At 41.1% G+C, this 17,177-nt stretch overlaps 2 protein-coding genes across 3 annotated transcripts in view; both read right to left on the reverse strand.

The window, feature by feature from the left end:
• Nucleotides 1-120: 120 nt before the first annotated feature.
• LOC140224778 (uncharacterized) lies at nucleotides 121-1,692 on the reverse strand. The gene is made up of 2 exons (XM_072301571.1): nucleotides 1,249-1,692; nucleotides 121-1,194 (listed from the first exon to the last, which is right to left on the reverse strand). The coding sequence occupies exons 1-2, from the start codon at nucleotides 1,690-1,692 to the stop codon at nucleotides 121-123; spliced, it is 1,518 nt and encodes a 505-aa protein (XP_072157672.1).
• Nucleotides 1,693-17,177, reverse strand: part of LOC109039498 (uncharacterized) — a 19,010-nt gene continuing 3,525 nt past the window's right edge. The window contains exons 2-8 of one of the 2 annotated variants that reach the window (XM_019054989.2): nucleotides 13,811-13,952; nucleotides 12,563-12,676; nucleotides 11,249-11,330; nucleotides 7,653-7,731; nucleotides 5,527-5,609; nucleotides 4,021-4,077; nucleotides 2,093-2,718 (exon numbers count right to left, since the gene is read on the reverse strand). In XM_019054989.2, coding sequence (XP_018910534.2) covers nucleotides 2,228-2,718; nucleotides 4,021-4,077; nucleotides 5,527-5,609; nucleotides 7,653-7,731; nucleotides 11,249-11,330; nucleotides 12,563-12,676; nucleotides 13,811-13,834 — 930 coding nt within the window. In that variant the 5' untranslated portion in view covers nucleotides 13,835-13,952 and the 3' untranslated portion in view covers nucleotides 2,093-2,227. Of the gene's footprint in view, nucleotides 2,719-4,020; nucleotides 4,078-5,526; nucleotides 5,610-7,652; nucleotides 7,732-11,248; nucleotides 11,331-12,562; nucleotides 12,677-13,810; nucleotides 13,953-17,177 lie in introns of those variants that run through there. The other variant, XM_072302400.1, reaches the window with a different exon arrangement.

Consider the following 17,177-nt stretch of genomic DNA (forward strand, 5'->3'; position numbering starts at 1 on the left):
TTCGGTTTCTTCTTCCCCTGTTGAGAGGGGCCGGAATTTGATGAGGGTTTTTTAGGTTTAGCTGGTTTCTTTTTTGTGGAACCTCCACTCTTACTACCTCTTCTTCCGATAACGACACTTCTACGTCTTCGACCTCCTCCTCCTCCACCACCACCTCCGCCACCCCCACCACCTCCTCCACCCTCCTCCACCACCTCCACCTCCTCCGAATCCACCACCAAATCCTCCTCCAATTGATTGCGGGCTCGGTGGTTGATTAGCATTGTTACTACCTTGATTACCTCCTGGATTGAGATTTCCGCTGGGGCTACCATTCGCACCTGCTGGGTTTGCAGCATTGCTGTTCTGGACTTTGCTTTGACTATTGCTTCCGGTGGCGCCACCACCTCCTCCTCCTCCTCCACCGCCCCCGCCTCCTCCACCACCACCTCCTACACCCCCTCCAAAACCAAAACCACCTCCTCCTCCTCCTCCTCCTCCCCCACCTCCGCCCCCTCCCCCACCTCCTCCACCTCCGCCTCCTGCTGGTTGAGGGCTTGGTGTGGGCGGAGGCTGCATTGTTGGAGTAGGAGCGTTCGGCATGGCTCCATTTCCAGATGTTGGGTTTCCGTTGCTCCCAGGACCGCAAGGTATGTTACTTGGAGTCGGTGACGCACCTCCCCCTCCGCCCCCTTGTGGGGAGGGTGAGGCTCCTCCACCACTTCCTCCTGCAGGGGGTAACGATTGTCCAGTCAAGGTTCCAGGACCCGGACCTGGACCTGAACCTGGACCAGATCCAGGTGCCGATCCACCCCCACCACCACCTCCTCCAGGAGGGTACGGTGGACCATTCGGATTAGGAAGAACTCCTCCACCGTTGCCAGGCGGTTGTCCGTTTGGACCGTTCCCACCGGCGGTACCTGGCTGACTAGATCCAGGTCCAGACCCAGGACCAGGGGTGGGTCCAGGTCCGGGTCCGGTTCCGGGTCCAGGTCCGGGTCCACCACCGCCTCCGCCACCCTGCCCCACCGCCACCACCACCACCACCACCACTTGGAGGGTACAGTGGACCATTGGGATTTGGAAGTACTCCACCTCCATTCCCTGAAGGCTGTTGACCAGGTCCTTTTCCGCCTCCAGAAGGACTACTTCCTGGTGGACCGCTTCCTGGGGGACCGCCCCCTGGTGGAACTGGTGCAGGACCAGGACCAGGACCTGGACCAGGACCAGGACCAGGACCAGGACCAGGACTAGGACCAGGACCAGGACCAAATCCACCCCCACCTCCTCCACCACCACCTCCATTAGGACCATATGGATTTGGAAGTACCCCTCCTCCGTTGCCAGATGGTTGTGCGTTAGGGCCCTTACCACCACCATTTCCTGATGGAGTGGGACCGGGACTTGCCCCTCCGCCACCTCCACCACCACCTCCCCCTCCTGGAGAACCTGCAGTGGGAGGACCGCTTCCTGGTGGAGCGCTGCCTGGTGGAGCGCTACCTGGTGGATTGCTACTCGGTGGACCGCTTCCTGGGGGACCGCCTCCTGGAGGACCTCCACTGGGTGGAACTGGTGTAGGTCCAGGACCAGGACCAGGACCAAATCCACCACCACCACCACCTCCTCCACCACCTCCAGAAGGACCATATGGATTTGGAAGTACCCCTCCTCCGTTAGCAGGTGGCTGTGCGTTCGGGCCCTTGCCACCACCATTTACAGGTGGACTTGGTCCAATACCGGGACGAGACCCAGGACCGGTAGCGGGACCAGGACCTGGACCAGGACCAGGACCGGGACCGGACCCGGACCAGGACCAGGACCGGGACCGGGGCCGAATCCACCCCCACCTCCTGGTGGCATTTTTCCTGGCCCCACTCCGCCACCACCTCCACTTGGAGGTCCTCCGGGACCAAACGGATTTGGAAGAGCGCCACCACCATTGCTTGAAGGTTGCATACCTCCCGAAGGCCCTTTTGGAGCGGCTCCACCTCCACCACCCCCTCCTCCGCCTCCAGATAGTCCTCCCCCGCCTCCTCCTCCTCCTCCTCCTCCTCCTCCACCATTGAAGCCTCCTCCACCTCCACCACCTCCGCCGCCATTTGGAACTGGAATAATAATTATCGATGGTTGTTTTGACCCTGGGCCGCCGCCGCCATTTGCCGGCCCACTTCCTGCCGCGGGACCTTTTCCGCTACCTCCAACCGGTCCATTGCCGTTCCCTCCTCCAGCAGGTCCTTGTCCACCTCCTCTAGCAGGTCCTTGTCCACCACCTCCTACGGGACCACCACCAGGAGACTGTTGTGCCCCACCTCCATTTTGTGTTATGATAATTATTCCTCCTGGCGTTTGAGGTCCCATGCCACCACCACCACCACCTCCGCCGCCTCCTCCCAATGGCCCACCACCACCCCCTCCTCCACCGCCCCCAAATGGACCAGCACCACCCCCTCCTCCTCCTCCTCCACCTGAAGGTCCACCACCACCTCCGCCTCCACCTCCGCCTGAAGGTCCACCGCCACCTCCGCCTCCACCACCACCTGAAGGTCCACCACCCACCTGAAGGTCCACCACCACCTCCGCCTCCACCACCACCTCCTGAAGGAGCCGCACACATGCATTGGCCGCTAGCTTGCCCGCCTGGACTGAATAAATCATTGTAGTTGCCGCCTCTACATAAGCCCCAGATCATCCAATTTTGAGCATCATATCCGAGCAGCGCAAAGTACAAAGTGTTAAAATCTGTGAAACATAAAATATGGGAAGTTAAGAACAAATAATCTCTTAAACACTTAGCTAAAAGTTCGTAAAATGCATTATCTTATTTTAATCATAATGGGCTGATTCTTTCATCAAAGTATAGTGAATCATCAGTTATTCAATTTTTCCTTACTCGTAGTAAAATTGAAGCATTGGGCCTTTCTCATTTGCTGCATGCACTTTGATTCCAGTCATTCAAAAAAAAAATTAAGCAAAGTGTACTATGTAGAAAAAAAGAGTCCATCTAAAATTATTCGACTGATCAGACACTCTTTTTTCGCCATAAAGCAGTTTACACTGGTCTAAACGCTCTGACTTGACACTAATTGACATAATTCTAATATCAGAGTAACGTCAGACTAAGTGAAAACCACTCATGTCAGGAATTAAAGTGATTTGTTTCCCGGAGCGGTTCCTAGCTAGTTTGATTTTGCAAGAGTCATCCAGAAAGTAAGTTTACCTATTCAATATCGCCTAAACTAAGATAAGTTTTTATATCCCTGAGTTCACTCAAAATTCCATTGTCAGATGGATTAAATTTTGCATTAAGGGATTGAGATTTCTGGCTCATTTTAGAGAAGGTATAAGTGTCATTAGTTTCCCTACGCAGATACGCGCTTTCATTGATTTTCCAGAAATATAAGTTCCTCGTCGCAAAATCTATCTATATATTTAATATCCTAAGGCTTTTTTTGTCCTCCTTCAGTTTGGACAGTTTGTGCTAATTCGATCTCGAAAACTACTGGACCGATTTTCCTCGGATTTGTTTTAAATGAAAGCTCTTAGGGTTTAGATGTGTCAGCACCCCTTGGTTTTTCGATTTACGTGAGCGACGTTTCAAAATCTCTCTCAACTCAATTTAACTTATTCCAACAGTAAAGCCTTATACCATCAGTATAGCCGAGGGTCGAACATCAGATCGTGTTGGCATTTACCTGCCACAGCCTGCATTCACCCATGGACAACTTTACGTTGCACTCTCGAGGGCTACGTCTCATGAAAAAGTAAAAGTTGAAATTGTCCCTAAAGATAGGCGTACAAAAAACATCGTATTCGATGAAGCCCTTCAATCACCTGTAGTAGCCAACAGTCACTCGCTGCGCGGGGGTCCAGGGGGCGAAGCCCTCGGCTAGCGGCGCAAGCGAGCGTAGCGAGCTGAAGCAGTTATTATAATATAGTAATACTCTGGCAACCCTCCCAGAAAGTTTTTCTGGGAAACTTCTTTGAAATGGAAAAGTAAAATCTCTAAATCGTAAATGTCGAATGGTTCAGATTATAATTTACCTGGTTGCGATGGGTATACATTATTCCATGATAAAGGACCTACTTTGACGTCCGAAACTGAAAAAAAAAAAGTTAAAAATCTATTAATACACGACCACACGGTATGATAACAGTTTTTGAATGTCATTCTTTAGTAACTGCCCCACTCGGATTTATTCATGCAGAAATTTTAAATGCTTAGATTCTTAGACGAAGAAATGAAATAGAAATGACGATAGAAAAATGACAATTAATTTGAATCACATGTCCGATGCATGGAAGGTAAACCTTTAAAATCATGCACCTCGAATGTGAAATTTCAAAATTTCACTCTCACCTCATTTTTTACAGAAAAAGTAGCTGACATTTTGTGATACATATGATATGGGAAGTAGCAAAACAATTAATCGAAATGTGTGGTTTATACTTTTTGGCAAGTGTTTCTTTGAGTTATCTTAAATAAAATCTTCGGATTACATTGACCAATTCATTGGGTTGAAAATTTGCGACCTCGTTAAAAATCAGATGCGAGCTGCCGTGATCGAACGTAGTGTTCGCTTGCATGTAATTCCAATTTGCCAGCCACTCGCAAGTCGCAGTCTCTGAGTGATACCAAGAGAAACAAGAGCATATATTTCTGCAGGTTTTTTTATTCTCAGATGTCTCAGAGTAACCTATGCCGGTTTTGGTATAGATTCAATCAAAAATTGGGTCGATCAACCAAGTACTTTCGGTTAATCGGACCGAAACAAAGTAGCTCAAAGCAACCCAAAGTAACCATGAACATGGAAATTTTTAACTGTACAACAATTATTTGTTTGCTCGAAGCTTTCAAAAAATATTTTTTGCGGGGTAAAGAAGAATTCTATGAAATATGAATGAAGAGGTACAGTCGGTGTTCTTTCGCGGAAAAAAACAAAGTATGATATTTCCCCTTATAATTCAATGCTAAAACGCGACGCAGGTAATAAAACTCCAATACTCTAAAATGGATTGTAAGTACGTCTGTCATCTCTGTCATGTATCGTTTCTACTCATACCAGGGGTGTTTCAATAACATTGAGAGAAAAGACTAGGTCATACGAACCACAGTTCGTTGTCCTATATTTGGCTCATATTATAAACGGTACTTTTTGGTTGATGTACATATAACTGTGCTTGATCGGTTCATTCAACTGAACTGTAAAAATATATAGTTCGGTAGCATGACCTGAACTGTGAAAAAGAGCCCGGCTCCATGAACTGAGGTTAAGTATCAGAACTAAAAGTACAGTTACATAAACCGAATATAGCGGCTAATACAGAACGTAGCATAGTACTTTGGTTCATATAATCGAACTTTTTTCTCGCAATATCTTATACATAAATTTCAGTGTATGCATGTGTTTCCATGAAATGCACTTACTCATTTTTTTCTTTCTACTTGTTTCTTGAGCTTTTAGTGATAGCTTTTGACAACTGGGCCAGTTAAATTTCTATAGCCTCGAGTTTTTTGTAATGGCCTCAAGGGATGATTTAGGAACTTACCACTGTAAAAGTTAACTTGCATAATGCCAAGGGCTGGTGACACCCACTGATTTGTCATTTGTCGGACTGATGAGGTGTATGATCTGATCAAAAGATGAAAAATGAAACTCACAAAATACATGATAGATCACAATGTCATTAGATAGTGACCCCTGAGGGGCTGTCCAGTGTCCGTACATCACGCGAACGGATTTTTCAGATTTTTTGACACCCACCCACCCCATGCAACGCGATCGTGACGCTGGCGCAGACACCCTCAAAACTGGCCCTCAAAATAAGGCTAAAAATACATAAAAAAACACTAGAAAATAGGATCATTTTTCCCAAAAAAAAAATTATAACCGGTTTTTCGTCTGTTATGCTCGACCACCATCATGTAGATCTTAGTTTTTTCGGAAATTTTTTTATATTTTTTAGTTTTGTCAAAACGTCTCGGTTTTTATCACATATTTTTAGCCTCGCCTCCTCCTCCCCCCCCCCCATTTTTTCAAGTTACCATTGTCACGGGCTGCTGTGTAATAATTGTGTATCTTTGATGCAAAAATAGTTAAAAATAAATTATATGAAAGATACAAGTAATAACATGAATCCTGTATCTCATTTCTCACTGCTGTTCTGTAACGCTGAGCTTGACACCTTCCCACGCATTATGACGCTGGGTCACAAAATTACGAAGACCTGCCACCTACCCTTCCTCTAGAGCGCTACGTAATATAAGGACAGCCCCTGAGAGTAAAACAAAGGTACATCTAGTTGAATGGTGTTGATAGAGTCATTGAGTATTTTCTTACCTCTTAATCTCATTTGAACATAAAGGCAAAATTTCACAAATCTGTTATTTTCTGTTTTCACTCTTCAGACATTTATCTTTTTGGAGATCTAATTATGAAAAGTATGATTTTCTGATAAACTGATTTCAGTTCTTCCTAACTTTCATCCACAGCGTTAGATCATCAATGTCAGCAAAAGTGATGTTAAGAATGAAAAACTTTAAAATTTCAAAAGTCATTTTGACCGACGAATCGTCAAGACAGATTCCTACGGACGATACTAGGAATACCTATGCTGGACAATCTTTTCCATTCCCGTTTTTCAAAGTAAGAAATCAAAAGTAGTTTTGACTACAGGTCATCGGGACAAAATTAAAATCAAAGCACTGTAACATTAAAGTTTCTAACCACTCCTCTTTAAAATGAGTAATACTTAAAAATCCTGTTTCATATTCTCAATAATACTTTACATTGGATAAGGATGCACTGAAGGAAAATAGTACAGACATTGAAGGTAATTTTAGTCAGACAGGGACTGAAGAGCTCCCAAATTTATCTTTCAGCCAGAGAGCCACATTTGGACTATACATTTTACAATACGAAGCTACTATCTGTGGCTCACTGATAAAAGCCCCTACCTTCACATGAAGAATAATGGCATATATGATGTTCCTCAAATGAGCCAGGAAAAACAATTCCATATTGCAAAATGTAGTCCATTTACAACCCTCTCTTTCTTCGGACCCTCTTAATTTCTACCTCTGCTCATCAGTATTGAAATATGACCGTAAGTGACGTCTTTCAAAAGAATGGTGTTAGTTACCAAATTTTTAGCAATACGTGATCAACAGGAAATCCAATAGCCAGCACAGGATTTCTGGCGGTATTAACCTTATAAATTCTTACCCATCAACTATGCACATGTTTTACAAAAATAGGAACACGGTAATAGTCTCTAGACTTTCTGGTGATGCAGCCCAGAGTTCATTGACCATCCTTTTTACTTTCTTGCTACCCTAGGGTAGAGGAAGTATTTTTTTTTGCTTCTCAGGTTTTGATTGAAATCATCGGTGAAAATATTTTTTTTTCGAGTTTTAGCTGTATAATTTTAATTCTGATAAACTCAACTATGAAAGACGTTTTGGACTTTGACTTTATCATTTTTTCAGTAATTCTCTATACTAAATAGTATTGCCGCACATCAACTTCAGTCGAATGCTATGATGGCTTTACGCGGAACTTTACTTAGTTGTTTTTGTGCTAATATCATACATTAAATTATCTGATTAATTACATATATTCCGGCGCAATAAAGATTTCTTTAATAAATTTGATTTCAATAACTTGATAACTTACTGTGGATTGTATCCGTACGAGTATGATACTCCGCTGGGTAACATGTCCATTCCGATACCACCGCATCCACCGCAGTTTCCTGGAATGTGGAAATCGGACATTGAGAGCCTATCGCACACTCATTAGTATTTTCTGCTACACACACGGGTACTCAGAATTAATATTCGATGGCTGATGTAAAACAATAGGTATCTCAGTTTACGACGTTGTAATTTTCTCAAGCCAACCAAAAACAAACGTTGAAAGTCTTACTGAGTTTGCTTTACTCATTAAAAATAGAATAAAAGAATGAAAAAATGCAGGGAATGTTAATTTGTTTTCCTTGAGGAGAATAAATCATGATCTGAAGATTTTAAATAATATAGTGGAGATGCGCACTGTCCGTATTTGGCCATCGATATTATATAGATTATATCAAAATTCAAGTATCTGAGTTAAACTTAAAATGAGATAATGTCTCGCTTTGCAGTCTAGGCAGGTATTCAAATCGTCGGCAGAATAATGTGCGTGTCTCAGCCATGAACATTTCACAACCAAAGAGAGAACAAAGCCATTGATTGATTTGTTATCATTGAAGAGTTTGAAAAATATCGCATCTCTATATTTAGGTGCTCGGGGAGATACACGTTTCGAATTTATGGATATGAACGGGTCATCCTTGCTTCATCCCAAAGACATAAAGACGGAGCGCTCGTATCTAAAAGCACGGGGAAAAAGTGAAGCTAGGTTCGGCGCTGCGCGCTTGTGTGAGTGTGTAAATGAGCGCGGGAATCCATGGCGGCAAACGGAAATTTGATTTGAACTTGTCCTCTTGATTTTTGCATATTTCTTCTTCGAAACGTATTTTAAATTCCTAAAACGAATATACTAAGAAAGTTCGGTCTGCGTCCTAACATAATACACCTACTTTTGCTCGGTAACAGGCAGTAATCTCAGATAAAGTTAGTTTTTCTTCTGCTCATGGTGGTTCTGTAGGTTCAAACAGGCCGTTACAGTTCTAGATCAACGTTACTCCCAAATGAAATTAATCGGTCGACGACGGACGGAAACTAACCTAGAGTTAAAAAAATATGAGTTTGTACCTGAATTTGGGCAAAAATCAACCTAAAATACTTTGTTTCCGCAATTATTTTATTCAGTTCCCGCCCTATATTTGAATTCAAACTTGTCCCGATTTCGCCGCCAATCCTCTAGCCAATAGTAGAGGTGGTTGAAAAGAAGCTTCATTTTTTGCTTTTAGCCCTCCGTCTTTATGTCTTTGCTTCATCCTGCCTTGCGGTAAGTACCTAACCAAAAATTCTTTGGGTGTATCCCCTCAAAACGTGTCAGGATTTAACAGGGAAAATACTACTCTTGTTTTCCCCAGTTCAAATGAGCAATTTTCCAAAATCCGGGCTCATTTCAAGCGCACCTCATTTAACTTTTGGGTGATTATCAATGAAGAAACAGTTTTTATACGCGTTCAAAGTTTTATACGTCGATTAATCGATTACTCGATTGTGAGGTTATGAAATATCGAAAAAGAACTTAGCTGGTTTAAGACGTATGGATTTTTGCTCTCACGACTTTGCAATATTTCAACTCGCCTCCGGTCGATTTAATAGATAAACTATTTGAGGGAACATTGAATCGCTTCCTTATCCGGCACCCGAGGGTCGGAGATGTCAGCTTGTTTCTCCTTGATAAGCAGGCATGGGTTTTTTCCCTATATCTTTGCTTCTGCTCCTTTCATAGATCATTTTTAGAACCCAAGCAAACCTAGGTCTCTCTCCATGAATTTTCCCGTGTATAAAACTCATACAGGTGGGCATAATGGAACCCATGAGATCATGCCACTACTGTCGAAGTCGCAAGCAATTAGAGCCTCATTATTCTGTTTGCTATACAAACAGTTTGTTCAAAGCTCAATATTTAACCATCACTCGTCACCTACTTACGTTCTCTTACAATTATTAGTGATACTCGCGTATTTTCGTTCAACAGACGCACAGTGGATCGAGTCGATTGCGGAGGTCGGACATGAAATTTTTGACTAAAACTGCAAATTTTGATGTTTATTTCGTCAGATTTTGAACTTTGAAGGGTGCTTTTCGAAGAAAATTTGACAGAAAACTAATGGAACCACTTTTAGAACCTCAAAGTTTTGTATAAGCGGAGTTATAATCGTTTAAAGTTTCCGAATTTTGTCCGACCTCTCCTATTGACTCGATCCACTGTGAGACGTGAGCAACCCGGTCAAGAGGCCATGAGTGTTACTTTTATTGACCTTGATCATTTGATTGATCACACGTCAGCAGCAACGTGCCACGACGATTGGAAATCCGCACAAAAATCGTGGGTTTTCTGACATTTATTAAGAAATACATATAGTTAATATTACACCTTGTTTCACACACCAAATTCTTTGTAAAGACGTTAATAGCCTGGGATGCTGAATTTCTATAAATAAAACAACTAAATTACTAACTATTTATAGATCTTTTAAATACTTAAAATTGTTATTTCAAACATTGAAATTAAATCCTAACTTTCAAACTAAAATACAAGTTTCTCAAAATTCTTAGATTTTCACGTTTTTATCAAAATTAAGCCTTCTCTAAAAAATATATATATTTTATTAATTTAATCCATTGACTTGAAATAAATAAAACCTCATAAAAATGATCTACTTTGAATGGCGTTGTGTCGTCGTATCAAGATCGTCACCAACGTTCCTCACGGAGCTTGTGGAGGTATAGACGATGCTGCAGTTAACTTAAATTAGGCTTTCGAGGAGGTTTGAACTCTTAGGACTTTAAACCTCCCAAAATTCATAATGACGATATTGTTATTATTTTCAATTGGCCCTTTTAAATTGATGTCAGTATGCTCCACGACGCGTGCACTGGAATTACGAATCTGCCGATGAAAGCTACAAAATATGTAAAGTTGTTGGTGTGCCTGAAATTCCACAAGATTAAGTTTGAAAATCTTGCTTCTCTAATATTTTTTTGAAAATGCTCCAAACTATCGCTAACGTTTGAATTTTTAAACATTGGCAGAAAATCTCAGGAGAACCGCTCCAGAAACCGATCTCCCGTGCGTACTCAGACCGGCACAAAACTAAGGGGGCACATCCTGCAATCTGATCCAAGCAAAAACCTTGTAAAGTCAAGTTTTCGTCCCTCCCTTGCTCAGGAAATTTTTTTTAAAAAAAATCAATATTTGATGTATTGCTCACCGCTGCTTACCTGTTTAGGAAAAAGTACCACCCCCATCTCCCCATTTGAGACATGAGTGACAATTCTTGAAAATGCCGGTCCCTTCCTCCCCCTCCCCTCCTTCAACTTAAATGAGGGGATTTCTGAGAGGGTCGTGGAAATTGATCATAAAATCTCTTGTCGATTTCATGTCCAATATTCGGAAGAGTTGAGGAAGAGGTACTTTTACGTTTGTCTAATATCCGCTTTCAGACACACTTATTTTTTACGTTTTAAAGCTCTCTCATGTGTAGATGTTTAAAATAGAGAATGATCAATTTAAGCTCCCTCTAGAATAAGTTTTATATGTGGAAAAGCTTAGGTACGTGAAAAAAGACAGTTGTTGTAGACACTCACCGAACAAGCCACAAGTGTTGACACCAGGCGGCCCCGCAGCAGGGATGGGGGTAGCAGCTGTTAAGTACCATCTTCCACTGGTCTGGAATGAAAAAAGGATAGTCTTCACTTTAGTATTAGTTACTATCTTTGTAGCACATTCAATTGTAAACACAATTCCCATGTCAAACTGGGGCTACAATTAGCCCTCTACCCCGAACGTGAGCAGCTTAAAAGAAATTACGGTAGGCGCATTTTCAAATATTTTTTTGTGAAAAAGAGGGACTGGTGCTTACAAAAAACAAACAAACTCGATGCCAAAGAATATTCGCTTATTTTAATTTAACCTCATGTCAGACAAAATTTAAAGCAACGAACCCTCGACACTGTTCAGCTATTTTTATGTCTCCGTTTTCTAAACTTCAGATTTTTATTAGAATCTGCTATAAAGGGTACTGGCTCTCGGCCCCTTAATAATTGCCGTATCGACGCGAAGGTGGAAGTCCGAAACCACGTATCTCGATTTGCTACGCGGCAGACTTCCTGTCATACTTCATCTTTTTAATGGAAAACTATTCAATGGCAATACCTAAAAACCGCCGTGGTTCTTCTTCCCGGAACAAAGGAAATTCTGCGAAAACTTTAAGGAATGATGTTGCTTTGTTCTCCTTTAAAAACATAAAATAAGAGCGGAGATTTCCAGACATCGCAAACGAGATACGTGGTTGGGGACTTATACTGTCGATATGCTATGCTCTCTAACATCTGGCAGATAACAAGTGCAAGTATAGGTACACGTAACACATGTACATGTGCAAGTGACATTTGAACGCTCTCTTAAAGGTTCCTCAGAGGAGGGTGTGATGGCCCTTCTTGAGTTAAAAATTGCGGATTATTAAACATAAAAAAGAATTATGAGGGTAAACGGATGGTAAAACAAAGGAAGCCGCATTTCTGGACCTTTGAGTGACTGCTGATTTTCAGCTATACATCAAGTTTTGGAAAGACGACAACCAATGAATATTGCAAGAATTTTTTTGTAATTTGACAAAATCCTCCTAAGAGTATTCTCTGAAAATTTCTTGCAAAAATATCGGGTGATGTTCTCTTGAAAAAATAAAATACGATCGGAAATTTTGGAACACCGCAAACAAGACACTTGGGTTCTCCTTAGTTTTGTCATCGATGTATTTTGCATGGTTTTTTGGGGCAAAAATAAAAAAATCCAGGAAAATAAATTGCCTCCTTCCTCCAGTGCCCTAATAAGACATCTTAGAATATAGTTCCTAGATTGTCGTCAGAATATGTCTAGACCAAAAGAGATCGTCAATTTACCTGATTTTCCGGTTGTTGTACAACATTATACATTGAACAGTCATAAGACTGAGAGAGTGCATGCTTTGAGTATTGGAAGAAGATAAAGCTAACCAGCAAAATTGGCCTCCATTCCTGCAATGAAAAGATTTTATATCCACTTAAGCTGTAAAAATTGCGTTTCATAGTTGGGATTTTATAATTGAATAGTCCTTTTTTTTTCAACGACGAAGAGGATAACTTTCCGGTTAAGTTATACAGGCGGCTTGTTTCAATTTTTTTGCATTATACACACAAAACAAAGTCATATTCTTGTTGGCATTCAATGTCTCTCTCTTAAATAAATGATTAAAGTAACTTAATACGAGAATTTCCGTCGTATTCCAGTATATATATTTTTTCTTATAGTATATTTAAGGCTCAATTTGAAATGTATGCACCCGCATTGCAGCATTTTACAAAAGAGCCGTTCACATTAAATTTTTTCTCAGAACCACCAAACATTACCGCTTTAAAGTTTTAGAAAATACACCAAGTACGTAAAGTAATATGATCACAGAAGGTATTTTCAAAAACGAAAGCAGGCAATTTCCGAGGAAAAATAAAAGATTTGTCATTTTACATTGCCTTATGCAAATAAAGTCAAAGAGTAAAGTTATTTTTTGACAGTTTAATGGTTTGAGGGACTTTCGAGAGAACTTATATACATCGATTCATATGATAAACAGTTGCATATCACTTGGAATTGCATTAGCAAGGATATTTGCAAAAATAACTTTAACGTTACTGAGGAGAAGGTATTTATCTATAAAGGGCGCGTTTTGAAAAGCAGGAAAAAACGCAATTATGAAAGCAACGTAAGAGACTTTACGTTTTTTTTATTTTTTTTTTTTATTTATTTATTTTCTTTTATTTATTTATCTTTTTTATTTATTTATTTTTTTATTTATTTTTTTTTTTTGGTAAATCCCTTTATGGGTAGATCCTGGTAGATCCTCTCTTTCAATTTATGAATCTGACGATTTGAAAATCTCACACTAATCTCGCTGCATGAACATGGGCTCAACCAGGGTAATAATAACCTGGTGGAAATAGGCCAGAGTAGCGTGTACTTTTAAGGAACCCGGGCCTCACATCGGGGTGGCTAGGGGTGGGGGAATCAGTGAAAACCTTAAAAAATATGCGCTTTGTCCTCCGAGCCCCTCATTTGTGAGAATAAGAAAAGGAGGAAAAAAGGAAAAAGAAAAACACAAAGAAAAAGAAACTTACGGTCAGCTTTCTGAATCGTATCATAGCTTCTATTTCTTCTACTTAACTTCCGATGAGTGACGAGACGTCGTAGCATTGGAGACCGGTTTCATGGATTGAGAATTCTGGAATTCTGAGAGCAGGTTCGACCAAACAAGCAGTCCTGTGACATTTTGCAGGAGGAGAACAGGTTTATTGACGGAAACATCCTCTTCCCTCGATGAATTTATAAACGGTTGTCAAACTTAAATTGCTATACCCATCTCGGTCACTTAATTAGCTTTCATCAGGTGCAATACGGATGCCGAAAATTGAAACGAACTAAAGCTAAAAATATTTGTGGAGCCCTTATCACCGGCGCGACGCCAGACTAAGCCCGATGCGAAACAAGCTTGAGGCGATATGGATCTATCTACTCAAATATTTTTAGCTTCAGTATTCGTTTTTTACCTGATAAAAGCTAATTATTAACTATAGCCAAAAGTGATTTAAGTTCGTCTGACATCCGCTCATTGGAAAAAAGAGGGATTACAAGCTAAATAACATGATTCTCAATGAAGAAAGCCGTTAAAACGCATAGAAAAATTTTAATTATATAAATTTCTTGGCGGCAGTGAAAACGCACGGAGAAAATTGAATTGTTACAATGCTCGTTGTAGATTCCAGGTCCCTCTGACTATTCTAGTAGTAGTTACATTATTACCTTTGTTGTGTCAATGCTACATTATCAATGGGACCGAAATAATTTTTACCACAAAAATGTGACATTGTAACTAGGTAGCTATGATTTGAAAAGTGATAGGACCCCAAAATCTATTATAGAAATTGTTGGAGCAATCATTATTTTTTCCCCGTGATTGATTATTTGGACTTAATTTTGCACGTAGAAACTGCTACTTTTTGGCTCACTTAGGGAGCAATCTATGTTCCTGAAGTTTCCCAATGCAGACAGGTGATTCCATGGATGAGCCAAAGAGAGTAGTTCTTCATTGCAAAACGAGGTCTATGTTTCTTGATGTGACCTTAATTTAACCGTCTACGAGGACTATGTAACAATACATTCATTTACAATATTTTGAAGTGGCTACACGCGAAACTAAAAGTTGAAAATCCACCTCAATCACAACTCAAGAATACTTATCATTCTCCCACTGTGACGCAATGTGATGTGCCGCGTGAAAATTTCAGCACTGAAAGAAAGGATAGGTAAAATTGAGAGAAGAATATTGCCGGCATAATTTGATTATTATATTTCAACGATCATGTGGTTGTAAAATGGATATACTGGATGGAAACTGTTCGATAATGATAATGCAACCAGTGGAAGAAAATTGTAAATTCCTTTAAAACTACCAAAACGCCGGTCGAAATCCCCGATAAGAATCTGATAGAATCGGTTGTGTGAGTTTTAAAATGTAGATTCGCCAAACCTGCTCAATAATGGACAGGGCAAAATCAAGTATACTGAATATTTCCTGAAGGAAATCTTAAATAAGCGGAACCAGGCTGAAAGGGAGCCAAAAAGGGCCTTTTCATCACCCCGGAATCAACTTTTCCACCTCGAGAAAGCGAGAAGGATTTTTTCAATTCTACGTGACATAATATCTTCCATCTTTGATATTGTGTTTCCGTCAACACTCCAGTAAGAACAGTTCAAAATCGGTCTCGAGGAGACTCATTTTTTCAAAATTTCCCCTCAGACCTCTTTTAGAGCCAAGTATGTCCCTTAAACTACTCGATAGTGAGCCTTTCCGTGCTTCTTTGTGCAACACACTTTTCGTGAGGTGCCCCCCGAGACATGAGACCCTCCACTGCGGCCTCCTATAGCGACAGGTGGAAGCTTTTACTTTCGGGGTTTCAACAATTCCTTATGGACAATTATTAGGGAGCAACAGTCATCACCCTAGTTTCGGCAGTTGACTTAGGTACCTACATGGTCGATGATGAGCTTCGAATGACGTCATGAGCCGAACAAGTTTCCCAAACGTCGGCCATTCTCGGCTTGTTTGCAAAACGAAACTGCCAACACGTTGTTGAACATCAACCATGTAGGTAAGTCAACAGTAGAATGCTGAAGTTCCAAAAGTAAAAGCTTCCACAATGGCCAAGATACTAGTGGAGGGTCTCTTGTCTCTGCCCTTACCCTTCCCCCTCTTCTGTAAAAAGTTCCTAGTTCCGCCTGTGGAATCTAACTGGCCGAACACGGAAACATCATGAAGCTCGATTGGGGCCGGAAAGACTCCTTTTGCGTTATTGCGAGTCAGCGAGACCCGGTTCCTATGCATGTTTGTTTGCGTAGTTGGCGTTCGCTCCTGGCTGAGCGCGATGGCGTGTGACGATGAATGGGCTCGGTAAACAGTGTTCTCCGAGAAACCACATTTAATGGTGCTCTCTCCTGTTTGGTTTCATCTTGGCTTTGTGGCCTAGACCTCGTACTATGGGCACTGCTCACCTAATTATTTCATCAACAAGTCTAGGCCCTCGATAATTCTACACGTTTCCACATCGGACGACAAATCACGCGCTGGAATGCTTCGACCTCCGCGAGTCGAGCTAAAAAGGAGTATCATTTGGACGTACTTAAATTATTAGAAAATGATTGAAAAGGATCTATGTGTATAGGTTTTGCGTAAAACATAGCTCCTTTCGATTGAATTAATTTTTGTTTGAAAAATTAATTTTTACATGGTTCTTTTAAGCACGAATACGTCTAGTCTATTTGATTGAAAAAGTATAGGATAGGTGTTCTGAAATCAAAATCCAGCGACTTTAGTGACCACTTCCTTAAATAAAAATAAGACTTTTTTTCTAGATGCGATTACTGCAAACTTTTGTCAGAGCGAATAGGGAAGTTGGGAGGTCCGGAAATTGGCTTTAAAATAACGATGAGCGCAACGGGACAGTCTAAAAATCACTTCTGAATGCACAATCGATGTAAGCTGTCTGATTTACAATTTATACCACAGGAAAGATTGAATTTGATACAGATAATTTACCCCAGTTTTAGAACACTTCACAACTCCCAACGTGACTGCCGTTGCGTATCGTAGTTTTTCAATTGAAAACAAAAAAGAAAACATAAAAAACGTCATTTATCCAACATATCATTTTCCTGATTTTGAAGTCAAGTTCAAACCGGTGCCGAAAATCAGTCGTACTCGTAGGAAGTTCCTGCAGAGATAACTAATTAATTCAACTCCGCAGTCGATGAAATTGTATCTTTTCAATTTGAAGGGGATTTTAACTTCTCAGAAAGAATTCGCATGATGAACAAGTAAAATCACTTTTGACCTAATTTTAAACAGATGGCTCAATCCGATCTCATATCTCCACGCAAAACTAAACGTTAAAAGCATCATACGACACAGTTTCTCAATTTTGAAAAAAG

The sequence above is a fragment of the Bemisia tabaci genome, chromosome 1 (genome assembly GCF_918797505.1).
Source record: "Bemisia tabaci chromosome 1, PGI_BMITA_v3".
NCBI lineage: Eukaryota > Metazoa > Arthropoda > Insecta > Hemiptera > Aleyrodidae > Bemisia > Bemisia tabaci.

Coding starts and splice junctions, on each gene's coding strand:
- LOC140224778 (XM_072301571.1), bottom strand. CDS start 1,692: ATGGTGGTGGCAAGGGCCCGAACGCACAGCCACCTGCTAACGGAGGAG. Junction 1,195..1,248: donor AGGAGGTGGGGGTGGATTTG/GTCCTGGTCCTG, acceptor GTCCTGGTCCAG/GTCCTGGTCCTGGTCCTGCA.